Here is a 25,448-nt window from a genome sequence, read left to right as displayed (position 1 = left end):
AACGCTTATGGCAGGCCAACAGGCAGGCAGGCAGGCAGCAGCGTTCATAAGAATGTCACTCCATCTTCTGATTATGACGTCGTGTGAATGAATGGGAGAATATGCTTGATGTGGGGACCAAGCCAAGACCTTAGTGCTTACCATGAGGTGTGCAGATTGGCCAGTGCTACTGGGATTGAAACGTCAAACCAGCGCTTAAGGTCGGATGCGCGCCGTGGTCCCCAGTTAAGACAAATATACGAGGAGAGCGATAATTGAAGATCGCCACCGGGCTTGTAAATTAAAGCACAAAGACTATGAATGAGATTCGGAGGAATTCCTGTGAAGCGTTAGCCTCATTCAACATTTTCCGGGGTTCCATCACCAAAGGATTTATCTGTATGTGAACTGCAACATGGTAAGCAGTGCTTTACCAACATGGCCTGAGCTGTCCAACAAAAACCTGGTGTCAACAATGGGCCCCCAAATAACATCCTTTAATTTCCCCTCGCACCAACAGCCATCTCGCACTCCATTTCAACACACTGACTGACTTCTCATTTTGTCTTTTCTTCTGCCAGAAGAATCGCCTTCACAAATGAGTCGCAAATTTGTACATATGTCTTGACAAAGTGACATTCCAGCCCTATGTATTTAATCACAATGAGGTGCCCTGTTACAAGACTTGCCGTTGTCTCTTGTCTCACTTGGTTGTGTTGCGCGGCTGAACTCGAAACGCGGCAGAGCTCCAAGGGATCAGCACAATTGCCAGCCAACGATGACTTCATTCGGCGGTCGCTACTGTCCGGTAAGGAAATATCTTGAACATTCATCTCAGTAACTTACCCCAATGCGAAGTTGCTGTACTTAAGGACTATGTTTATATCGACGGTGGAGAGGTTAGTTCCGACCTCGATGAGTCACGGTCAACAGCTGGTAAAGCAGCGCCAAGATCAATACCGCGGGTAATACTAACATCGAGCAGTCAGTCTTACCCTTTCGCTCCCGCTAGATGAATCGTGGACAAACGATACGGTCGTATTCACAGAAAGTGAGAAAGGACCGTCGCCATATCTGAAACAACCAGCTCTTTGGGTCGATGAAGAACGATCAGCGATCTACTCATGGGGCGGCCAAGGATCTTACAAGAATACCTCATCAGCTGGAGACCACCATTTATATGCCTTTGACGCTGATGATGGTAGGGGAAGTTGGTCAATCCATGACCCTGAGGACGACACATTGTTCAGCTCTTTGTATCGAACTGTGAGAGGAGCTTACACTGGTTGTCACGGCGTCGGATACCATCTCGGTGGCTATGGCGAGAGAAGGACCGATGAGAGGTTCACTGACGGCAGTTATGTTGAACGACCACTTGATGGGCTGCTGACCTACAACATGACGACGCAAAAATGGACAAACGAGTCCACAAAAGCATTGGACTACGCCACCTGGTCCGGAAGGGCGACCTGTATACCTTCCATCGGTTCATCCGGACTCTTGATCTTTATGGGTGGCGCAAAGGTCAAGATGCCCGCTTTCAGAAACGCGTCAGAGCCAGTGTCCTTCGCCAATATTACGATATTCGATCCGAGTTCCAAAGAGTGGTACTACCAGCAAACTTCAGGCATCTCTCCAGATCCTAGAGTTGACTTTTGTTCTGTCGGAGTACAGGGGCCGAACAATTCATATGATATGTACGCAGTCAAACCGGCTTCTGGCATTCGCTTTAGCTGACCTGAAATAGATACATCTACGGAGGCTGGAACACGTGGAATGATAAGACAAAGGCCTACGGCGATGTATGGGTCTTATCGCTCCCGGCCTTCAAGTGGTTCAAGGCGGAAGTCGAAGGTCCAAAACGAGGAATGCATGGATGTGCTCTTGTTGGAAAGCGTCAGATGCTAAGCATAGGTGGCAACAACTGGGGCAAAGACGAAGGTTGGGAGGACAAGGATCCTTGGACTCAGGGAATCGGCATTCTCGACTTGCCGAGTTTGTCTTGGTCCAGTGAGTATGATGCGGAAGCTGAGGATTATGAATTACCCAAGGTTGTGAAAAACTGGTACCAGAGCGGGTATGTATGCTGATGTCCTTGCTATTCTACTTATTGACATGAACTAGGGATCAAGTCAAGTGGGACAACAGGGACATAGAAAAGCTGTTCGGTAAGCTTTCACTCTATGTTGTATGGTGACATTGTTCTTACTGACTAAAATAGCTTCGATGTCATCGACAATACCAACGTCAACAGACGGCCCCAAATCCGGTTCTTCCCCTAGCAACTCATCTCCAACACCAGTTGGGGCTATAGTAGGTGGTGTAGTCGGTGGAGTTGCTGCTATAGTGGCTGTTGTCGGTGTTTGGCTATGGATACGTCGTCGGAAGAGAAATACCAACAAACATCTCTCTCAAAATATCGGCGAAGGAACTACTAAGCAGTGGGGCAAAGCTGAGCTTTCGGCCGAGAGTTCGAAGCAGAACGGGCTGCAAGAGTTGGAAAATTACCAGGCTCCTACCGAGCTGCCAGCAGTTACGCCCCCTGCTTCGGAGAATACACGGGCGGAGAGGCATGAGTTGGAAGGTTAGAAATTACTCGATAGCTATGGGCAGTACTACTACCTTTGCTGTTTTCTGTCCGACGTGAGATGAGAATTAATGAAACTGAACAGTTTGCTGTCTGCTAAGTAATGGTACTACTGCTAAGAAATAAACTGATCAAGGTCGACGCAAGCATCAAATACCACAACCAATCGTCTCAAATCCTTGGCAGAGTCACGATGATTCTCCCCTTTCGTCCTTCTTGCCTGGGCCTCCTTCTTCAAGAATCCCTTCAGGTCGGATAATTCCTTCTCGGTAAGCGGCGAATCATTGGCCTTCTTAAACAGAGACTTCACAGACTGAAGGACTTTGTTGACATCCTGGCTACAGGCACAAGTGATAGAAGCAAGCTTATCGTACAGCCCTGCTGCCAGCAACTGACAGTCTGCATCGTTGCTGTTGCGCAGCTGTCTAACGGCTATCCCCAAATTCTCGATTGCCGACATCTTGGTATCCAACAGCGTCGCCTACACAATTTGATATATCTCACGGACTATAGGTGCGACTAAACTCAGCTAGCCTATCAAGTCGAGCTTCGACTTGAAGTTACACGGAACAGAACGTATTAAACAGGCATCTCATATCTGGCGAATGTTATACCTACCAAAACGTCCTGTCCAGCGAATGTGGAGTACAGGGCTTAGCGGGTCTTAGCCCGGTACCGGAGTCAGATAAGACCAATTGGCCTGATGAATCATACCCATCGGCCAGCCGAGAGAATTTAAGATATTAGTTTCGCAACAAAAATATCATGTCAACATCGCCATGATGACTGAAATCAACCTTATTACTGGCAATGCTAATAAAATAGCCGATATCAAGGCTATACTCGCCCCTGCTGGAATCGCCGTTCGCAATCAGTCGCTTGATTTGCCCGAGATACAAGGATCGATCGAAGAAATCACAATCGCAAAATGTCGCAGAGCAGCAGAGATGGTCAGACATCTTCCCCACACCACGATTTAGACTGACACATTCGGCAGGTCGGTGGTCCAGTCGTCGTCGATGATACAGCTCTTTGCTTCAACGCGATAAACGGCATGCCAGGACCTTATATAAAATTCTTCCTTGAGGCCTTAGGACCCGAAAAGCTACATCTTTTACTAGCCGGCTTCTCAGACAAAACAGCTGAAGCAGTGGCGACGATAGGATACTGTCAAGGTCCTGAAAATGAGCCTGTGCTGTTTCAAGGACGAATTGACGGGACGATTGTACCCGCAAGAGGTGTGATGAGATATGGGTGGCAGACGTGCTTTCAACCTGACGGGGTGGTTCTGACATTAGCGGAGATGCCGGATGAAGAGAAACATAAGATATCACATCTTGGGATAGCTTTGCAAAAGTTTAGTACATGGCTGAACATGAACCAGCATTCTGCTGATGGCGAGGAAAACGATAGAAACCCTTAATAAAAACGCAGAACACCTAGCCCAGGCTCGTGCCGCTGAAAGTACTTGACCAATCCCTCGTCCATTCACCAGATTAATTTCATCATGCCCCGGATCGAGGGTAGCCTTTCATGCTTAGTATAGCTTTACCCTGTTGTAATAGGAATTGATTGGCTTGTCCATGACATATTACTTGAGATTCTTAGGGAGTGAGCTCATGTTAGCGTTGACAATTTCGCTGTTCACATCCTTCAGCCTTTTCATCCACCTAACGAAGGTAGTATTCACATATTTACTGTCAAAGACGTCCTCCTGTGAACGTCTTCGGTATGTTGACACCAGGGCTTCTCTTCGCTTATCATAGTGGGAACCTCATTGTCCAATACAATAATTCCCCAAAGTGCATCTTTATTTTCGTCATAACAACAGTGTTATCGATCTAAGAAATGCTCAGAGTTACCCTGAAGCGTACACCTTAATTGGCTCGGACCCCACGCGCTCCCCGGTTCAATCACAGCCCTGTGGGTATCTTCCCCTTGGCGCTTACTATCAATCTCACGCCTGCTTACTCTAATTTGATCAACACTTTTTACATGGCATTGAATTTAACGTATAGCTTCATCAAGGCTTTACTTGCCCAAGACTCTCGGACCAGGGCGAATCAGAGCATACATTAGACGAGAGAACAGGGGTGAGATCACGATAGAAACAATCATCGAGTAATTCTGTCTCAGCCACGTCTAGATTCTGGCCTATGTCAGCCTTTGTATGGGTACTTTACCTGGATTTTGATCCTGATAGATGCTTCATAAGATAACTTCCATCCTTCAGAGCCCCCAATATGTTTTTTCGCAGCCCATCCTGACCCGTTCTCAATTAATCGCGCTGATCAAAGTTACATTCTCCACCGCACAATCCACCGCTCGACCAAAGTATCTCTAAACATGAAACCTAGAGCTGACATGCTGTCATCCGCCATCAAAAGAAGGCTGGTTTCACCAAAAACGCCTCACAGCCCCCAAGCAGTATCACGAGCCTGCTTTCCAGAATAAAACTAGTCAAATCCTACATGTTTCAAGGAAAAGCTTACGCCCGAGATTAAAATAGGTACGGCAAACGTTTGATTGGTCAGATCTGCGATCGTTGTGGCTGCGCAGATAAGATCCGCTAAGCTTAAAATTAAGGCACGGGTGCGAAATTCGTGTGATTGGTCTGAGCTGTTGCTGCGCCTTGGCGGTTTGGGCGTTTAGTTGCAGCGAGCTGAGCTGGTGCATGAAATTTATGTATGCAGTGAGATCATCGAAATAGATTTGGTGTCATTTATTGGCTGAGATGGTGAATCCTACTCGTATAGCGAATCCTTCATGATCCGTTTCATTTTTTGGAAGATGAGATGAGAAATAGCTGCTTGGTGTCATGACGGGCTTCAACTAGGGCCAGGGGACTCTGATCGCAGCTCATCCATCACAAGGTCGAGCGTTTCATAGCATCTTTTGACCTCTCGTCCGTGCCACGGATCACATATATAAGAGACTTCATCTGCCTTCACAAATCTACCATCTCATCTCATCATCACTCCATCGATTCACAACAATTTCTCCTCTCTTCTTCTCCACTTCAATTTTCAGTTCTCTTTTCGACTGCATCTTCCCTTCATTACCATGCACGCCTTCGCAATCGCAACCGTCCTTGCCGGCGCTCTCAGCGTTGAAGCTGGACCTCTCAAGCTCGCCAAGCGAGTTCTCATGGGCCGTCTTGACGATGGAGCGCATGAGATCGAGCACAAGTTCCAACCTGTCACCGATTTCGACACGGACGGGTGTTACTACACTTCTGCAATTGACAAGGACGGCAACACCAACCGCGGTCTCAGCCAGAAAGACGTCTACTTCAAGGGTCCCGCTGCTGATTGCCGTGAGCCAAACCGTCTTGAGAACAACAATGTCTACAGCCGAAAGCGCTGCAATAATGGTTGGTGTGCCATCATGTATGAGTACTACTTTGAGAAGGACCAGTCTTCGTAAGTTCACTTCACCATCGTTTCAATATCATTGCCTGACCAAGTTTTAGTTGGGGCACTATCAACGCTGCTGGCGGCGGTAACGGCCACACTCATGACTGGGAGAACATTGTCGTATTCGTTCAGGGCGAAGATGTCAAGCGCGTCGCCCCCTCGTGCCACGGCGGCTACGAACACGCCACCAACACTCCCCGTCTCGACGGCCAGCGTGCTAAGGTTGTCTACCACAAGGACGGTGGCTTCACTCACTGCTGGCGCATGGCCAACGAGGCCGATGACGATATTGAGAACTACACCGGTCAGTGGTTCATCGGCAACCTTGTTGGCTGGGACAACTGGCCTGTTGTCAACGGCCGATCTCTCCGAGACTACCTCTATGATGCTTGGAATGGTGGTGTTGGTCCTAAGTTCTGGGACAAGGATGACAGCTTCACTAAGAAGCTTGGTGAAGCTGCTGGTGATCAGTGCCCTGGCTTCGATCCCGCCAAGGACGAGTAGGCTTGCGACTTTGATAGTGGGCTATGAGCCTGGCTTTGTATTCTTTGACTTCATGGAAAGATTTTTTGTTCGCAAGTACATGCACATTTAGGGTTTTCTTATGTTGGGTGTTGAATAGACTATGGCTTGAATACTTGACTGAGTCTCTGTTCGAATTTTCTTACTGTGTGCGCACGTTCTCATTTCGTCATATCGTCCGAGTCCATGCGTGAATCCGCCAACGCTGATATGTAAGTTGCTAGACGTGTTACTTTCAGTTGAGACTTGTGGCTGAGAGCTTAAATCGGCCGAGAGAACTTAGCTTGAATCAGCACAAAGACCTTGGTCTTGTGTGATCGGGCAAGCGCACAAGCATTTGATAAGACTCAAGACAAAAGAGGTAGTGGAAGTCGATCTAATAAACTTGTATAGTTGTCACTGGATCTCGAGCGTTGTACAAATATAAAGTCAATTGCAAGTTCCTTGCCATAAGCTCATGACAAGACTAAAAAGAGTGCTACATAGTTTCTAAAGTAACAAGAAGCCATGTGAATGTTGGCAGACAGAAAAGAACAAATCACACGATCTCCGTTCCGAGCCAAAGAAGCACTGATCCCAAAGATTGGCATCAGTCATCTTAGTGCCAGCACTTGCCCCAAGCATCGTTCTTGTTACCGCCAAAGTTGATATCCCAGGCCTGCTTGCAGGTAGTCTCCCAGGGAGCACCGTCGATGCCGCGGCCGTAGCCCTTATCAACGCACTACATAATCAGCTTCCATGCTCTGTGAGTCCATGATATGGGTACTTACAGAGTAGCCGTCCCAGTGGGTATTGGGCTGGTTGGAGCCCCAGAGGGCGCAGGCAGCCTGGCCAAGATCCTGCCTGTATGTGCCGCGGACGGTGCAGCCACAGTTGTGGTGAGTATCGGCGAAGACACTGGGAGGTTAGATTTGGTTTTTGAGGTGGCGGGTTGGTGACTTACGCGCCGAAGAAGAGGATGATGAGGCTGAGAGAGTTCATATTGAATGAGATGTCTGAGTCTTGAGGATTGGGAGTTATGGAAGTTGTTGTTGTAGTGTTTGCGAGTGGTGAGATTGGTGAGCTGCAAAGATGAGCTGGGACAGTTGATCTTTTTATATCTCGAGATCTTCCAAGATATACACTCTCTGATGAACAGTTCTGCCTCGTAGTCTGGCTTGAGGACCTGTCTAGCCAGGCAACTGACGAACCTCGTCCGGCGGATAGCGACTCGGCTCATGGATGACAACCACTATTCAATTCATCATGACTGAAGCAATTGCCGAAGTGAACATCTCACATTCGGCTCATCGGCATCGTTAGTTCCACCTTCCAAACACGGAAAATCGTGAAGCTATTCGTATCTCGGCCTATGAGCATGGAATGACCTCAGGATACCGTAGTCTGAGACATACGATACTCTATGCGTGGATAATAGAGTTCAATGAAGATAGTGTTCTCTATCCCTGGAAATAGCGTGACGACCTCAGGTTCGTGTTGAAATGCGAGCTTCCTATTGGTTACGATGTAAGCGGAAGTCGTCTCGAAGCCTTACACATGAGCAGTGGGGGGAAGATTCGCCTACTATGCAGGCAATAACATCCTACAAACCTTCTTTGCACTAGAGAAAGCTTGTTTGGACTGGTGTTTCCAGGGACCGCTGTATTGCCGACAGGGCCAGCGCAACGTGCCGTCGCTGGCAACGGCCCGCAAAGCATACCAAAATGAAGCCCACGTGGGGGTTTCGGCGTGAGACTATTTGCCCAATCCAACACCGAGCACGACCTCCAGAACTGGCCTATAGGGACAGTTCAATTTCACGCACAGACTATGTAAACGCGTGAACCAGTGTCAAAGCGGGTCTAACAATATGCAATATTCCAAAAAGGAACAGAGGAACGTCAGGCTATCCTCAGTCCATCGACTCATTTAATACCGGCAGATGATGGTAAAAGTAAACCCCCCAATCTATTCCGGATAGGGACAGGAGCGAGGCAGATCAACTCGTGTTCAGTTTGTGGTTTGGAAAATATCATGGGTTGTTTCGAGTCAGCCGTGTATGAACTGCCGAGAGTCGAGGCTAACGATGAGTGAGTTCATGAGTGCCATGATGAGGATGCTGCGAAGTTCGTAAAGCTGCGACACTCGTCGGTAGTTGAAAAGGTGTTGAGTTTCAAGTTCGGCAGCGACGATGAGGGTATCATGAACGCAAGAACTATTTAAGACGCCATTCATGTCCACATTGTCAGCTCACTCAACCATCATAACATCTTCATTCACACTCAAGCTCACTTCCTTACATTGAACAAAGTCCCTCACAATGGCTCGATTCATCCTCATTCTCGCCACCCTGGCCACTGCTGCTTTCGCCAGCGCCACCGCCGACAAGGCCCTCGAGAAGACCCCCGTCAAGGTCACCGAGGTCACCTACAAAGTCGGCGAAGTCGCCCAGTGCATTACCCTCTCTCATCTCCAAGCCCTCGGCCATACCTTTACCAACCTCAACGGCACTGGTGACTACAAGCTCCCTGAGATCCCAACCACCTACATCAACGATCCCACCGCTTGTATCCCCGAGTCCCTCTTCGACCAGTACTTTGAGCCCATCGTCGCCATCTCCAAGGAGCAGAACCTTCTTGAGTCCTTTGACGCTGAGAAGTTTCACAGCCGTGATCTTGAGGTGCGCGCTCGCAACTGTCCTCAGATCAAGGATGCTGCTCTTGGCCGTGTTCACTCTTGGAGCTGTGATAGTGCGCCTCATCCTAGCTCTTGCCGATCTTGCGCCAACTTTTCTTCTATCAACTTTGTGGCTGCTTGTGTTGCTTGTGCGGCTAAGGCTAACCAGGAGAGTATCTTCTGCTGTGCTGCTGCGGCTACTACTTTTGCAACCTACTACTCCCAGGTCTGCCTTGAGAAGTAGGTTCACTGAGGCCGTCTTCCAAGCTTTTTCAGGGGGAGGTTTCACTTTAGTCGCTCGTTTCGGAATATGATTGATATTCGTGTGATGGCTGTTTCTACGGCTATGGGGGCAAGTTAATCTTTCGGTCTTGTTCCGTTCATTCCTTAGGTATAGCTTTTTTAGTGGTGCTACCATGTTGTATTCTTGGCACCTAGTACTCTGAATACATATATGTGTTGCCGAGTCTTCTTGATCATACATTTGTGCGACTTGTCAGTTCACCAACTTGATGACAAAACTCCATAGCATTTTATCCAATTAAATGTAGATCAACGGATGACTTAGACGACCTTGGTCGTCTTACTCCGAAAGGAAGATTACCAAGATCATCAATATTCCTATCCCTGTCAGCCTGTCTGTCAGCCTGTCTGTCAGCCTTACAGATGCCTAGCCAATCGCGTCGACACACAGACTTGATTTCAATGCATGGCGCACTTTGCGGTAATATTTCCCCTCTTCAACTCGCATGGACTCAACGTTCGCATCACTCGCGCTGATTCTCATTACCCAGAGCTCGGAGCAACATTTCTAGGCTAAACAATCATGCCAGATCAAAAAAGATTACCATTAAGGGGCTTCATCAAGCACATAGTAAGCAAGAAAGGAAAGGAACCATGCCATGACCCTACATCCAGGCTTCCAAGAACGTCACTCGATTCTCAAGGTATGCACGAGGCCGTCCAGTCTCTGGAGCACTATCGCTACAAGGTTCATCACTGAGGCCTCATAATAGGTGGAGAATCCGCTGGGCTACTGCCTGCTATAGCACCGTCGACATCCGTATCTTCGGTAAATATCGCAGCTACCATAGATCTTTCGCCAGAGGATGTGTCTGTTGGATCCTCGACCCAAAGGTCTCAACATGGCAGCAACGCATCCACAGCCGAGTATGGATGTCCAGACCAGCAAGCGCAGTTCCAAGAACTTTGGAAGGAAGCAATTCTTACTATCAAAGAGTCGAAAGACGGTAATGAGTTAGCAGAAACCTTTGAGATTCTAGACCAAGCCTCAACCAAAGACTCTGAGTTTAGCCTGTCAGTGTTGATATCAAAATTAGAAGCGGCAATGAAACGCGTCGGTATGCAAAAGAAATTGGCTGAAGCTATGGAAACGATCATTCCACATCTCAATCGGTTCGCCGTTGTAGGCGATATCGCCGTCAGCACAAACCCTAATCCTGCTGCATTACCATGGGCCGCCGTGCGTTTCCTTCTCCTGGTAATACTTCATCAGTCATATCATTATCACTGAACTTGGACTGACCTACTTTAGAATCTTGCCGCTGGGGAGGAGATCAGGGCCAAGGTCGACCAAGGCATTACCGAAATAGTCATCCTGGTCTTTGAGTGCAGCGTTTACCACGAACTCTATCTAACTGCATCAGCTTCTAGTGACCTTGCGGTAGATACCAACCTCCGCAAGAAGATCATTGACGCCCTATCTCAATGCATAAAGCTGCTCGGATTTGCGCTTCGTCGCCAATATAAGGCCGCCAGGGCTCTTACAGATGCTTTTCGCTTAGAACGCTTTTCTGGATATCTAAAAGATCTCAGTGTTGCCAAGGATAGAGTACATAATGCTGGCTTACTATGCGAAATGCATCATAGTTCACATGCCCGAGACCATCTCAAGCTTGTTTGTGGCTTGATGATCGAAATGAGGCTCGAATATAGGTAGTACATAATGCTTATTGGGCTGATATCTGCTAATGTTTCTATAGTCAAAGGGCGGAAGAAAAGGTCAAGGCGCAACTCATAGATCTACTTATCGACCCTAAGGATGTGTTCGATCACATTTATTATCCACCCGATTCTTTCTGTCTAGAGGGCACCCGCGTACAAGTTCTCAAAGACATCGAAGAATGGGCGTCCGATCCCCAAAGTCCGACAATTTGTTGGCTCCCAGGTCTGGCTGGGACCGGCAAGAGTACTATTTCGCGCACAGTCTCAAGAAACTTGAAAGGCAGAACGCTTAGCGCCAGCTTCGTCTTTAAGAAAGGTGCCGGTAGCCGAGGAAGTGGCCAGCATCTGTTTGCGGTACTGGCATATCAACTCGCCCTACAGTTCCCTCCCATCCGCCCTCATATCTTGCAGACAGTGAAGGACGATCACTCTCTAGCCATGACACCTATCCGGATCCAATGGCAAAAGTTGATTGTAAATCCACTTGTTAAATTGCAAGACGAAGGACTCGTCAAGCCTGTTGTTTTTGTTCTCGATGCCTTGGACGAATGTGATGAACAAGATCGCGGAGAGATTCTTCGTTTGCTATTGAAAACATGCCCAGAGGTACTACGAGTCTTTCTCACAAGTAGGCCAGAACTTGACATTATGGGACATTTTATCGACGAACCGCTCCATAGAGAGATTGTCCTTCATAAACTCGAAATCCGAACCATAGAGAACGACTTCTGTGTTTTCCTCCGCCAGTCTCTGGAACGTTTCGTCGTGGAACATAATCGCACTCATCGTCAAAAGCACCTCCAATTACCTTCAGACTGGCCTGGGGATGAGCGATCCCGACTACTGCTTGACAAAGCTTTACCATTGTTCATCGCAGCTGCAACCTTCGTGCGCATGATTCGCGATAGACACTGGGCGAGAAGCCCAGACTATAAGATTGACTTCATCATCGATAAGTCATCTAGGGTCAACTCTGAATACGATGCTTTATACAAGCCTGTGCTGAGTCTCATACAGAGCGGCGCGCCTGATGACGACCTACATGAATTCAAACGGAATTTTATGGATATCATAGGTTCTCTCATTCTGCTTGCAAGCCCTCTACCGATAAGATCACTTGCTGAGCTTCTTGGCATCGATGCATGGGCTGTATCCAGTCAAATCGATGCACTACGTTCGGTCATCGATGTTCCGGAAGACGACAGTCCTCTTCAGCTGTTCCATCTGTCATTCAGAGATTACATCCTCAGTACATCCGCTGGAGACCTCCAAGTTGATGAAGAGAAGACACATGCAAGCCTGGCAAACAGATGCCTCAAGCTCATGCGAAGAACTTTGAAGGCTGATATCTGTAGGCTTCGAACGCCAGGAAAAAGACTTTCTGATGTTAAAACATCTGTTATCAGTCAGTGCCTACCGCCAGAAATTCAATATGCAACCTTGTACTGGGTTCACCATTTGAAAGCGTCCGGGAAGCGCATCAGAGAAGAAGACGATGCGTACATATTTTTTAAAGGTTTTTTTACAAACTGGCTCGAGGTTATATGCCTACTAAGAAAGATTGATCACTCCTTCTTGATGCTGGAAGACTTGCAGAGCATAGTCGATGTAGGTAGCGTGTTGTCGGGTCATTCAAACGCTATCGCTGACTGCTTCATCAGGAGACTTCTGGAGCACAAGTACTGCAGTTTATCCAAGATTCATTCAAGTTCATTACTTATTTCCGAGCCGGCATAGAGCAGCATCCTCTCCAGCTATACCACTCTGGTGCTATATTTAGCCCTAAAGCAAGCATCGCTCCTAGTCCACTCGACCGCCGTCAATACCCCGACTACATCACAGTGCCCTCCAACATAGATCCCAACTGGCCACAAAGTCAAACTGTTGATGTTCTTGAATGGTTAGCCCAGATATCATTCTTACCAGACAATAAACTAGCCTCAATTTGTTACCAGGGCCAGATCAGAATATGGGACCAGAGGTCATGTTCTTGTATTCACAATCTGGGCCAAGGTCTCAGATGGGACTGCATCCCGGTTTTCTCCTGGTATGGAAGCAAGACAGTAGCAGCTGGGTGCCCTGAGATGATAAAAATTTGGAATCTTGACACTAGTGTATGCGTCAGGAATCTGATTTTAGAGCGTTGCTCTGGTATCAAGGCTATCGCATTCTCGGACGATGGAAGGTTCCTGTGCTCAGTTTGTGACCGAGATGTCGAGTGCGTAATGCTTATACACTGCCTTGAAAAAGAAGAGTGTATTTATGACTTCGACATACCGGGCAAACCCAGTCCTGTACTTTTATCGCCACAAGGTCAGTGGATTGCAACTATTGTGAAAGAATCCATGTTTCTTTCAAGGTGGGACCCTTTCACAACACCGACCTGGACTGTCCTGGGACACCAACTTGAGGATGATATACTGTGCTTCTCAAACGATGGCACAATGGTCGCCTCACTATCATCGAAATCGAAGTCGGTCAAAATATGGAGCACAGAATCAAATAAGTGTCTTCATGCGCATAATTTTGAGAAGCCGATAGTTCCTGGCCATCTTTCTCTGACGAAGGGCTGGTTGGTAATCACTCTCGATGAGTATCAAACTGCCGTGCTTGACATGAAGACAGGGGCCGTTTCCAAGAGTTTCAGGAGTGAGTTCCAAGTTGGGCCTATCATTTCAGACGACGGCACATTACTCGCGGGACAATCGCATGACGGTGCCATCAGAATATGGGACCTTACGTCAGGGGCCTTGGCAGAAAAAAGCCATTGGGAAGCCATGGGAATCGATTTGATCACTCCCATTGCGAACGACAACACTATACTGTCGCATAACGCGGGGGTTGTGAAGCTCTGGGATTTGCAAAGCGGATCTTGCAAAGAGACACTCGAGCCAGAAGCCCCGTTGATAGACCAAATTCTTATAGCAGCTGCAGCCAACACTTCAACATTTGCTATACTGAAAAGGCCAATGATTGAAGTTTGGAGTATCGACCCTTTGCGTCATTTAAAGACACTGGAACGAGAACTTAGTTTGGTTGAGAGGGGGTATTGCTGCCTAGTCATTTCTGCCAACGGACGACGACTAGCTATATCCCCAGACCTCTGTTCAATCGAGGTCTGGAACGTGGTTGACGGCCTTCTAGAGCATAAAATTGATACGCCGTTTATGCACTTCCCCTGCATCGTCTTTTCGCCGGATGGTGCGAAAATTGCCTACTATTTGGGGGAAAGCATCGAGATACGCAGTCTTCCTAGACTTGAGACACTCACGATTACGACTGATGTGAGCCCGGAAGTACCATACTTACGCAGTCTCACCTTTCATGGTGGCTGGTTGATAGGTATAAATATGAACACGCAAGTGCAAGTCTGGGATGCATCAACCGGAGAAAGTCTTTTTCTGTCGCAGCCATATCCGGAGCTCAGGGCATCCAATTTTCCGTACTCGTTTCTTAGTACCGATGCCATTGCCCGTTCATTCCATGGAGGTATGGAGGATCTGGAGCCATATTACATCGGTCAAGAACCTCCTTGGCTCATGAAGAATGGTGAGAAACTTCTCTGGCTCCCACCAGATTACAGACCACAGTCTGTATACGTATCGGGGACAACTATGGTCCTTGGAACGTATTCCGGGCGTGTATTATTCTTGTACTTGAAGGAGTAGGCTCAAAGCGCAACGAGTCCATCCTTAAGATTCGACTCTCTGGTGTAGCATGTCGTTAAATGAATAGACCCGACTTGTGATTGGCCGCGGCTATGATCAAAGTTGTTCTAAGACATTACAAGGCATCTGAATTTACCCACGAATCAGAACTAACCTCCAAAGATGTTCCCGCCAGAGACCGCTTTCTCAAACAAGCTAACTAACGCAGGGGCAGTAATAGACCCCCTGTTGCAATTCCCAACTAAGCCTAGACCGGGACTTGTCTGCGAACTTCAGATTCGTACAAGTTCCAATCGGTCATGAACACTATTGAAACAGGGTGCCGACTAAAACACCGATAACCGAGGCTTTTTGTTCGTCCTCCATTGCAAACATGTCGATGGTGATGTAGAGGAAGTAATTTGGGCATCGGAAGTAGAAAGTAAATAAATGAAGGGCTTTTAGTCGAGAACCATGCTTATTTGTGTCAGATGGCATAGTGGTGGCGTAACTAAGTAGTATCCGAAATTAGACTCATGTACGGAGTAATCACATTGCATTCTCTGGGAATGTAAGCGCTAACCCAGGCTGTCGGGACCCGCGGGCTTAACGTAAAGTCAGACCCGAAAATGCATCAAAATTCTAGACGAGACTGAATTAAATAACTCCGCAGAATACTAATGTTAATTTGTGAAGATACACCTCAGCTACAGAGTAGATGGTAATTATCTCTTGTTAGTCAGGTATTGGCTAATCCCAGCCCGTTAGAGTTTGTGTTTCAACATCAGCAGCAATGGAGATTCACACATACTTGGTCCACTAGTTCAGCAAGGAAGATTATATTTACAAGAAGTGTATCTAGTTTACATAGAAAGCTGAAGAAGTTGTCCTTCGTATCAAGTCCAGAATATCATTTTCCTCCAAGACGCCAGCGCATGACATGACTTCAAAAACACCACGTCCCGCGTGCATCATGTCAAGTTACTGACATCCAATCATTTCTCCAACTGCACACGCTTAGAAACGGTGAGCAGCGAAGTGGCGAGCGTGGCGGCGGGCCTTGGAAGAACCAGAAGAGCAGCCGCTGCTGGCACCGTTACCGGCAGAGGGGAGAGGAGTGGTCTCAGCGGCAACGGGGGTAGGCTGGGGAGTGGTCTCAGCAGAGTCGGGAATCTCAGGGACGACGGGAGCCGCAGAAGACTCGGTAGCAGAAGTAGGGGCGGTAGAAGGAGCAGCGGAACCCTCGGTGGGGGAAGCACCAGTGCCAGAGTCGGAACCAGAGTCAGAACCGGAATCAGCACCGCCCTCAACAGTCTTGGTGACATCACCGCCAGCACCGTCAGCGGAACCACGGATGGTACCACCGGGGATGACATCAGGACCAGGCATGACATCGTAAGAGGTAGAGCTTCCCCAAAGGCTGAAGTTGACAGCAGCGTCGTCCTGCTTGTAGACGCCAGGGATAGAGACAGAAGTACCAGGAATGGTAGTGGCGCTGTTACCAGTGACTTCAACTTGAGCACAAGCATAGTAGAACTCAGCCTGGCCGTCATGAGCACCGTGGAGAGCAATGTGCTCACCACGGAGGAGGTACTGTCCGTCGGGGAGAGTAGAAGGAATCTTGAAGTGAACAGAGTCCTCATCCCAAGAGCACCAAGCAGTGGAGCGGAGAGACTCGGCATTGCCAGACTTGCAGATCAAAGCCTGGTGAATCTTGTACCACTTGAGGTCATAAGGGCTGTCACTGGTAGCGTCCTTGACAGGAGCAGCGTAGACCTGGATAGGACCGGGGTGCTGCATTCCAGTACCGCCGAAAGCCTGCTTAAGACCAATCTCATCGCCGGCCTTGACCTTGAAGACGTCGGGAGAGGGAGTAGAGCCCTTGTTGCAGGTGAAGTCCTTGTCGGTGGGAGAGATGGAACCGTCGGGAATGCCCTTGAACTTGGTGGGCATGTAGCCGTTCTGGTGCTTGCGGATGTACTGGTTATCAGTGCCCTCTTGGACGCCAGCGAGGGTGAGCTTGTCGAAGGTGTAGTGAGCGCTGACGGCGGAGGCCAGGCTAAGGAGAGCGGAAACGTAAGTGGTGGTCTTCATGGTGAAATGATTGGAATGGTAAAGTCGCAAGCGAACTTGATAGAATGAAAGTTAAGTGTAAAGAATGAGAAGAGAGACTAGCTCTTTGAAACGAATGAAATGGACTGGTTGGAAAAGGATGCTTCTTCTCAGTCTGGAGGGCTTGTTGAAGATGTTTATATACCAACTCATCATGATCGTGTTGTGGGAGTCGTCGTTTGGGACAAGGTTGAGTTGGACAAGGTTTGGCGCCAGCTTGCTTTACCGTTTACGCTTAACTCTGTCTCAAGTTGTCAAAAACGCAGGGTTCATGGCGGCCTGTTTGCCATGTCCCGTCTTGGCTTGAACTGTGGAATTTTTCCATCTGTTTCCACCTGTTGTTGTGTTTCGATGATGGACCTTCAATTTTACTCCAGACGTTTAGTTTCTCGGCGGATCAACGTGATTTGCTGAAGTCCCTGGTTCTTAGTTTCATCGTGTTTCAATGACAGGGGAGGTTTTGCTGACTTGGGGTTTTGTAATTGAGTTTGGCCAATGAGATGTCTCAGTGAGATAGCGGTCTTCTCGTTATCGTGCGGCTCCGTGGATTGAGGTGCTAAGCGGAAGCTAATATTTTGTACCTAGACGTAATACCTCTAATGCTATTAGAGTTTACACCTGAGAATAACCATACAGGAATGTTAACCTTATTACACGTTATCGTTGGGCGTAGAGACTCACTAACAGGTTCCCTCTGTTTCACGTATATTGACTTGTTAGGTGCCATCCTCGCCCACTTCAGATGTTTCAACCATTCTAAATTCGGCTAGCTAACGTCGCTGTGGCTTGCCAATGATCCTGACACTAATCCCAATTGAACTCAAGTCTCGTTTGAGCTCGTTCAAGGTCCCGACTCATTGGAACCATGTCTGTTCGCAAGACAGGGAATATCACATCAGGCCATTGCTTTTTTGTCGCACCTCTTCAGGTCGGCAGTTCGTATTGACTTGACGCCCCTTGAGCATTGCTTCAGCTTCCGGTGGCATGAGGGGGAAGAACAAACAGCTTTGCAAAGCTGACGCAGATCATAATGTCGCTGTTATGCCAGCATATTCGACTGCAGTTCAGGCAAGCGAGTCTTTCGACGGATAGTGGGATACCCAACAAGGTTCTCCCAGCTTACATATGCTCTACGATAAGCGCGCCCCTAACAGATAGGCTGAACCACGATAAGAGCACAGAGCAGCCATCACACTCTTCATACGGCATAGCTCATGCACAGTGATCATACTAAGAGATCACTCGCGGGGGGTTAAGGAGCCGCAATGACCCGTACCCATGCAGTTAAGCGCTCCCGGAGTTCAAAGCCACCAATCAAGTAGCTGATACTGAGAGTTCAAGATGGCGCGTCATCAGATTTGTGGGCGGGCGACCGATTTGCGGCAAATTGAAAGGAGCAGCATCTGATTACACAAGGCATGGGTATCGACTTCAGACGAGACGTGAGCAGCAAAATACACTTTCGTATACATATCGGACGGGCTTGGCATTACGGCGGATTACGTGGCATGGGATGCGGGAGTCAGAAATAGGGGGAGAGTTTGGAGAGAACGATGCAAAGTGCTTAATCCAGTGTACGATACGGTGTAGATATGCAGTTCGGACCTGTGGCTAGGAGCTTGATATCACCTTACAGAACTCAGTCAACAATTTGGCATCGTTGACTCTCGTTGTCACTGTCACTACAAGTTTCCATGGATATGACCATGCATCCGGGTTCTCACAGTGCGTTCGAGTTTCGTGAACTCTAGCTATAGAGTTTGCTAAGGCTCTACGATCGAGCGCGAATGACGCTTATCTTTACATCGTGTCAACTTTTGGTAGGAGGACATTGTCGGAGACAGTCCGTTACTTTGACGCGGTAGGCTGTTTAAATATGGATGTTCTCACTGGTCGACACAGGCTGTTAAAGCCTCGCATCAGAGTTTCCGCCTGATTACTAAAGTCGCAGGGGGTTAGGGCATCGAGTTTGGCTATAGTAAAGACGTCGGCGTAGTGTAGTCTTGCTAAAGCATGAAAGCGTAGTGACGGCTCGAGGAAGAGAAGACGGCGTGCTGTCTAGATTCGAAAGATTGCGTCTTGTTGTTGGGAAATGACATAAAGAGGAAGAGCTGGAGGTTAAGGTGCAGATCTCGAGAAGGAAGGGAGTCGGACTCTTGGTATTTATACTCCCGTCGTTCCCGCGGCAGTGGAAGTCATCCATAATAATGTGGATTCAGTTCTGGCGGGGCACGAGATAAGATAGAAGTAGAACAGACAGGCGAAACATCGCTCAATATCTTACCCTACATTCAAACGGATGATTTTATTTTCTCATAGCAATTTTTCATTGGGAAATGGTTGGTTCAATTGATCTTCTTCACTCTAATATTAATTTAATTACAGTATCTTTGTGAATTTTACAAGTCTAATCTTCAATGGAAAGGTATTGTCTTTACCTTTTGGCCTCATTGTCTGGTTTCCCTATCAGATTGTGCACAACGTAAATGATGACATCTCCCGGGATTCCGCTTCACGAATCTCATAGGTGCGGTAATCATAGAGGCGCAGTCAATGATGACATTACTGAATTCATCTACCAGCATATCGAACATGCTCACCCAATGCGACGTTGATGCCCTCATTCTTCTCTCTTTGGAGGAAGATTAATGTTGACATGACTATCATGCAACGTCTATTCAGCCTTGAAAGATCACGAGATATCATGAACAGAATACCCGGTGATATCCATTTCACCCGGCGAGCCCCAGCTGATGCGCGCCTGTCAAACCCGTAGCTGAATGCCGCTCAGACAATGACCATTACCACCTACTATAAAGATGAAACCAGAATCGAGCAAGTTATCCAACTCTCCGTGCCGGTATCCGTTTACCCAGTCCTCGCGATTGGTGGCTTTACGCGGAGAAATATTACCCCAAGATGATTCTCGATTCGGCAGAAATCTAGAATATCACCACCACCCCATACATGAAACACGACCCACGTGTTTCCTGTGGGAACGACGCTGAACGAGCTCACGTTCCTGAATTTGGCATCTGGCTCGTGCTTTTAGCTGATACGGGACTGGTCTCACGTCTCAAGGGGCCTATTCAGCCGAAATGAGACCCCTGCCAGCCCTGCTAGTACCATTGTCTGTGGGGCGTTTGTCAGAACTGACACATACTAGCTCCCTTCAGCTTTGACTTTTTGACTTGCTGTTCGAGTTTCACCTGAAGTTGATGAAAACAAGTCCGCCAAGTAAACAGAATATCGTCTCGACTCTGTCGATCTCTTGGCCATCGACAGAGTGACACGAAACAAAACATATCATTTAGCCGTACATCAGATGACGGTGAGGCCAAAGTAAAGGCCCGAATTACGGGGTCGTGTATATGCACCCCAGAAACAATGCAATGCAAAAAGCAAGGCATTCCAAAAGTTCCGTTAATCTGGAGATTATCCAGGAGATAGAGCCGCCTCGACTCACGTACCCCTGTCTCGGCATAACTCCTTTCAACGACAATCTATCTCGAAACAGCCCTAGGCACTCGGAGCACTGTCCGAATACTGAGAAGGGGCTAGCTCAATCGGACAAACCAATCCCGGGCACTGACTCTTTCCAGAACACCATCGTTCTGAAATATGACAAGGGACTGACCTGATCAAGATATATAAGATGATCTAGTCCACCCTCTCTTGGCACTTGGCATTCTCATCACTCAAACAACTACATTCATTACAACACCTTCACAGCTTCATTCACCGTTTGCAGGTCAAATCAAACGTTTTATCTTTCTTTGTCACATATCTCTACAACCAAGAACTTCTTCCAAAATGAAGCTGTCTTCCTTCCTCTACACCGCCTCGCTGGTCGCGGCCATTCCCACCGCCATCGAGCCTCGCCAGGCTGCCGACAGCATCAACAAGCTGATCAAGAACAAGGGCAAGCTCTACTACGGAACCATCACCGACCCCAACCTGCTCGGCGTCGCAAAGGACACCGCCATCATCAAGGCCGACTTTGGCGCCGTCACCCCCGAGAACTCGGGCAAGTGGGACGCCACCGAGCCCAGCCAGGGCAAGTTCAACTTCGGTAGCTTCGACCAGGTCGTCAACTTTGCCCAGCAGAATGGCCTCAAGGTCCGAGGTCACACTCTGGTCTGGCACTCCCAGCTCCCTCAGTGGGTTAAGAACATCAACGACAAGGCTACTCTGACCAAGGTCATTGAGAACCACGTCACCCAAGTCGTTGGACGCTACAAGGGCAAGATCTACGCCTGGGTATGTTTTTCACTCTACCTTTTAGAAATGACATTGCTAACATGTTCAGGATGTCGTCAACGAGATCTTCGAGTGGGACGGTACCCTCCGAAAGGACTCTCACTTCAACAACGTCTTCGGCAACGACGACTACGTTGGCATTGCCTTCCGCGCCGCCCGCAAAGCTGACCCCAACGCCAAGCTGTACATCAACGACTACAGCCTCGACTCCGGCAGTGCCTCCAAGGTCACCAAGGGTATGGTTCCCTCCGTCAAGAAGTGGCTCAGCCAGGGCGTTCCCGTCGACGGCATTGGCTCTCAGACTCACCTTGACCCCGGTGCCGCTGGCCAAATCCAGGGTGCTCTCACTGCCCTCGCCAACTCTGGTGTCAAGGAGGTTGCCATCACCGAGCTCGACATCCGCACTGCCCCCGCCAACGACTACGCTACCGTCACCAAGGCCTGCCTCAACGTCCCCAAGTGCATTGGTATCACCGTCTGGGGTGTCTCTGACAAGAACTCTTGGCGCAAGGAGCACGACAGTCTTCTGTTCGATGCTAACTACAACCCCAAGCCTGCTTACACTGCTGTCGTCAACGCTCTCCGCTAAATGTGGCTTGCGTGACAGGATCAGATCTCTGGTCTTGAGGGGGAGCATCGTTGCAGTTGCTTTTGGTCATCACCGTATTCTTCTTTTATAACTCCGTATATAGTTGTTTGTTTGTACAAAATCTCAACTAATGGTAACTGCTTGGTCGGTTGTTGGAAGATAGCTGGGCTAGTAGTCAATACATATCCTTACCATTACATTTCTGTCCTCTGTGATTCAGTTCCCCTCGATGTCTTTATTCATGTAGTATAATGCACTTTGGACAAGATCAGTGAGTGAGATGAGATAAAAGTTGTATGTGTGCAACTAGTCGTTCAGATGAGAGTACCCCAACGGTGCCTAGGTACAGTGACATTAATGACGCCGGTAGCTGAAGATGACTTGGCCCGTCCGCCAAGGTCTTGTGGTGATAACGGACGAGAAAGTTCTGGCAGAAAGGGTCTGCTTCTTGATCGCGGTAGCCAATCGGCAAGTATTCGACAATCTGCCCCGGAGCTGCAGTGCCTCCACGATCCGGAAGCTAGATGAAGAGCCGGAAACATGATGTTCTGATCTAATGGGGAAGATTGCATACTTGGCGTTTCTGGGCATTTGCGGGGATATGCATCCTCATATGGGCCAGGGAGTCTGGGCGTTGGGGTTTTAGGGTTTCCAGACCAGAACAACTGGCGGCTTTTCTACAGTGAGTGCTTCGCTCGTATAATCCTTCTTTGCACTCATCAGACCAAACTCTGATTGACCCTCTATCTCGCTCCTTTCCGTCATTTCTTCTAGCCACTTCAGCCACAAACCTTACTTTCTCAAACACTCCCGACACATCTCGAGAAACTTGGTAGGCAGCGACGCCAACAGACGAAATAATTCGCTCGAGAAAATGACGATGTTCTCGCCAAGACATCTTCGACACTCCTTTCCCTTAAACACCTTCCAAGAAAGCCTTAGCCTGCACATTTAAGCATGATTTTAAGCGTCGTTACCCCGCCTGCCAAGAGGATCTTGGCGTGGAGGAGGAGCGGATTAAAGTTCTTCGAGAACAACACTATCCAATGGGTTTTTCGTATTGGAATCCCCGCATTGCTTTTACGGGCGCAAAGAAGATGATGGCTGAGAAAATACGGTATTTTGCGGATTGACGTCAGCGAGTGAGATGCAGTGGAACCTTGATGTTGGGGAGGATTGTAGCTGCATGGTGAAATGGTGGCATTGGGAGCCCGGATGAGGCTGTGTATAAAGAGAGAGATCACCCTCGCATTGTATCATGGTCATCTGCCAACCAATTACCACCAAAACAATAAAACCATCATCAACATGGATGCTCGTCACTCTTTGGACAAGCGGCATAAAGACCTTGGGGCTCTTGATGAGGTCGAGGAGGTCCTCAAGACAGCCCCCCAAGCACGCGACTACTCAGGTGCACATGAAAAGACTGACCCGCGTGAGATCGCCCTCGTGCGAAAGCTCGATTGGTGGATCATGCCTATTCTATGGCTGATGTACTGGCTCAATTACCTCGTCAGTTTCTCCATCAGGCGTCTTTTCGTGTATGCTGACCATCCCAGGACCGAAATGCCATCGCCCTCGCTCGTCTCAACACCATCGAAAAGGACCTCAACCTCACCGGTTCTCAATATCAGACCTGCGTCTCGATCCTCTTTGCAGGTTATGTCATTGTTGGTATTCCAGCGAATATGGTCGTTACTCGCGTTCGACCGAGCATCTGGATGGCGTCTTGTATGACGGTCTGGGCCATCATCAGTGGCTTGACAGCGTTGAGTCGTAACTATACCGGTTTGCTGCTGACGCGCTTCTTCTTGGGCATTACTGAGGCGCCGTATTATCCTGGTGCACTGTATATCCTTGCAAGATTCTACACTCGCAAGGAGCTTGCGACTCGCATCTCCATCCTGTATACCGGAAATATTCTTGCCACGGCGTTTGCAGGCTTGATCGCTCTAGGTATCTTTGAGATGGACGGAATGGTACGTCGTCAACCCCATCACTCGACTTCTCTAAACACTAATTTTATAGGCCAATCTCGCTGGCTGGCAATGGCTCTTCATCATCCAAGGCGCCGTTACCCTCTTAGTCGCACTCATCGGCTTCTTCGTCCTCCCCGACGAGCCCCTCACAACACACTGGTTGACTGAGCAAGAACGCCAACTAGCCCACGAGCGAACCCAGCGCGACACCGTAGGAAATGCCGGCGAGTCAACAAGCTTCTCTGGCATTCGTGAAGCGGCGAAAGATCCCAAGGTTTGGCTTTTCGTCGTCATGCAGCATTGTCATCTTGGTGCGAATGGCTTCAAGAACTTCTTTCCGACTGCTGTCAAGACGCTGGGATTCAATCAGACTATCACCCTGGTCTTGACATGTCCCCCTTATTTGATTGCGGGAGCAATTTCGATTGCTTGGTCGTGGTCTTCTGGACGATTTAATGAGCGAACTTGGTAAGTTTATCCACGTTGATGATAATATCGGTGCTGACTCTGTAGGCATATCACCATTGCGAAGGCGGTCGCGGTGTTTGGCTTCATTCTTGGTTGCGCGACGCTCAATACTGGTGCTCGATACTGTAAGTTCCAGACTTTGTCAGCGTATTAAGATGGGCACTGACGAATATAGTCGCAATGTGTGTCTTTTCGATCGGTACATATGCAGTCAACAGCATCATCCTCGGTTGGGTCTCAGCCACTTGCTCTCAGACCAAAGAGAAGAAAGCTTGTTCCCTCGCCATCGTCAACTGTATTGCTGTAGCATCCTTCATCTGGACTCCGTACATGTGGCCTTCTTCCGATGAACCTCGCTACACCATGGCCATGTCTTCAAGCGCTGCGCTGAGTGTCGCAACTGCAATTGGGGCGTGGGGAATGAGGTTTTGGCTCATGCAGGAGAATAAGAAGATCAGGCAGTCTGAGAATGAGTCCACGCTGTACTACGCGTATTGAAGAGAGGATGGCATATGAGAAAGGCAAATTCAGGCTCTTTGTTTGCCTGGAATTTGTAAGGCAGCGTGGTGAGAATCCTCTTGAAGTACATACGCCCATGTATTCTCGCATCAAGCATCGCTGTTAGCTTCATCAACTTAAAATAATGCTCTCAAAAGACTCTCCACGCAATATGTCAGATGGACGATCTACCCCCAACGCTTAAGCATGCCAGAATGTCAGCTTAAATTAGCGGTATGCACACTCAATTCAACCGCCTCTTTATTCCTCAGAATACGCGCCGTGCATGATGAGCTATCTAGACTGAGAAGGCATGTGAATAAAGAGTCCTTTGTGTTAATCAAGGACAGGATTTAGTTGCATTTCGTATTGATTTCAACCAAGGTAGATAGGTTACCACGCAGGAGGCTATGGACAGTGTCCACATCGTTGAGCTGCCTGCATCGTGCACAGATGTTATTTGCAATTGAGACCCCCCCAACAATCAATGGTCCTTGTGCATCGTGCACCGTGCTCAGTCTCGTTATGCGGACAGTGTCCGCATGTGCGCATGTGAAATCGCCTGTTTAGGTTTACGAATCAAGTATAGTAAATGTAATACATTCCGTCCAAAACTGAGTAACTGCAATAAGAAAACATGAAGCCCTTAGTCTGTAGTAATGGCAATCTGTCCGAAGTCAGACTAGATCCTGGTATCGATAAAAGAGTGACCCCCTTCCACGTATTTCAGGAGTCGAAATTTACGATGCGCCGATAAATCCCCCCCAAATA

The 25,448-nt window shown here is 48.4% G+C and overlaps 10 protein-coding genes across 10 annotated transcripts; 7 read left to right on the top strand and 3 right to left on the bottom strand.

Annotated features, from left to right (window-relative positions):
- Positions 1-642: 642 nt before the first annotated feature.
- FPRO_12294 (uncharacterized protein) lies at positions 643-2,568 on the top strand (the record flags this gene model as incomplete). The annotated part of the gene is made up of 6 exons (XM_031224075.1): positions 643-787; positions 838-915; positions 965-1,676; positions 1,727-2,056; positions 2,104-2,147; positions 2,201-2,568. 6 exons carry the CDS (start codon positions 643-645, stop codon positions 2,566-2,568), a joined length of 1,677 nt encoding a protein of 558 aa, XP_031089370.1.
- Positions 2,569-2,681: 113 nt separating this feature from the next.
- FPRO_12293 (uncharacterized protein) lies at positions 2,682-3,026 on the bottom strand (the record flags this gene model as incomplete). Its single annotated transcript, XM_031224074.1, has 1 exon — positions 2,682-3,026. One exon carries the CDS (start codon positions 3,024-3,026, stop codon positions 2,682-2,684), a length of 345 nt encoding a protein of 114 aa, XP_031089369.1.
- Positions 3,027-3,348: 322 nt separating this feature from the next.
- On the top strand, positions 3,349-3,989 carry FPRO_12292 (putative inosine triphosphate pyrophosphatase; the record flags this gene model as incomplete). Its single annotated transcript, XM_031224073.1, has 2 exons — positions 3,349-3,516; positions 3,564-3,989. The coding sequence occupies 2 exons, from the start codon at positions 3,349-3,351 to the stop codon at positions 3,987-3,989; spliced, it is 594 nt and encodes a 197-aa protein (XP_031089368.1).
- A 1,640-nt stretch (positions 3,990-5,629) lies between these two features.
- FPRO_12291 (uncharacterized protein) lies at positions 5,630-6,486 on the top strand (the record flags this gene model as incomplete). Its single annotated transcript, XM_031224072.1, has 2 exons — positions 5,630-5,988; positions 6,039-6,486. 2 exons carry the CDS (start codon positions 5,630-5,632, stop codon positions 6,484-6,486), a joined length of 807 nt encoding a protein of 268 aa, XP_031089367.1.
- Positions 6,487-7,102: 616 nt separating this feature from the next.
- Positions 7,103-7,485, bottom strand: FPRO_12290 (uncharacterized protein; the record flags this gene model as incomplete). Its single annotated transcript, XM_031224071.1, has 3 exons — positions 7,103-7,225; positions 7,275-7,401; positions 7,448-7,485. 3 exons carry the CDS (start codon positions 7,483-7,485, stop codon positions 7,103-7,105), a joined length of 288 nt encoding a protein of 95 aa, XP_031089366.1.
- A 1,318-nt stretch (positions 7,486-8,803) lies between these two features.
- On the top strand, positions 8,804-9,403 carry FPRO_12289 (uncharacterized protein; the record flags this gene model as incomplete). The annotated part of the gene is made up of 1 exon (XM_031224069.1): positions 8,804-9,403. One exon carries the CDS (start codon positions 8,804-8,806, stop codon positions 9,401-9,403), a length of 600 nt encoding a protein of 199 aa, XP_031089365.1.
- Positions 9,404-9,985: 582 nt separating this feature from the next.
- Positions 9,986-14,792, top strand: FPRO_12288 (uncharacterized protein; the record flags this gene model as incomplete). The annotated part of the gene is made up of 5 exons (XM_031224068.1): positions 9,986-10,106; positions 10,176-10,660; positions 10,715-11,115; positions 11,163-12,732; positions 12,786-14,792. 5 exons carry the CDS (start codon positions 9,986-9,988, stop codon positions 14,790-14,792), a joined length of 4,584 nt encoding a protein of 1,527 aa, XP_031089364.1.
- A 996-nt stretch (positions 14,793-15,788) lies between these two features.
- On the bottom strand, positions 15,789-16,865 carry FPRO_12287 (uncharacterized protein; the record flags this gene model as incomplete). The annotated part of the gene is made up of 1 exon (XM_031224067.1): positions 15,789-16,865. The coding sequence occupies one exon, from the start codon at positions 16,863-16,865 to the stop codon at positions 15,789-15,791; it is 1,077 nt and encodes a 358-aa protein (XP_031089363.1).
- Positions 16,866-20,696: 3,831 nt separating this feature from the next.
- On the top strand, positions 20,697-21,732 carry FPRO_12286 (uncharacterized protein; the record flags this gene model as incomplete). Its single annotated transcript, XM_031224066.1, has 2 exons — positions 20,697-21,143; positions 21,193-21,732. 2 exons carry the CDS (start codon positions 20,697-20,699, stop codon positions 21,730-21,732), a joined length of 987 nt encoding a protein of 328 aa, XP_031089362.1.
- Positions 21,733-23,040: 1,308 nt separating this feature from the next.
- On the top strand, positions 23,041-24,677 carry FPRO_12285 (uncharacterized protein; the record flags this gene model as incomplete). Its single annotated transcript, XM_031224065.1, has 5 exons — positions 23,041-23,244; positions 23,292-23,711; positions 23,761-24,179; positions 24,225-24,304; positions 24,355-24,677. The coding sequence occupies 5 exons, from the start codon at positions 23,041-23,043 to the stop codon at positions 24,675-24,677; spliced, it is 1,446 nt and encodes a 481-aa protein (XP_031089361.1).
- Positions 24,678-25,448: the final 771 nt, after the last annotated feature.

This window comes from Fusarium proliferatum (genome assembly GCF_900067095.1).
Source record: "Fusarium proliferatum ET1 genome assembly, contig: FPRO_scaffold015, whole genome shotgun sequence".
NCBI classification, from domain to species: domain Eukaryota; kingdom Fungi; phylum Ascomycota; class Sordariomycetes; order Hypocreales; family Nectriaceae; genus Fusarium; species Fusarium proliferatum.
Note: the sequence above shows the minus strand (reverse complement) of the source record. Positions and strands in the feature narration are given on the sequence as shown.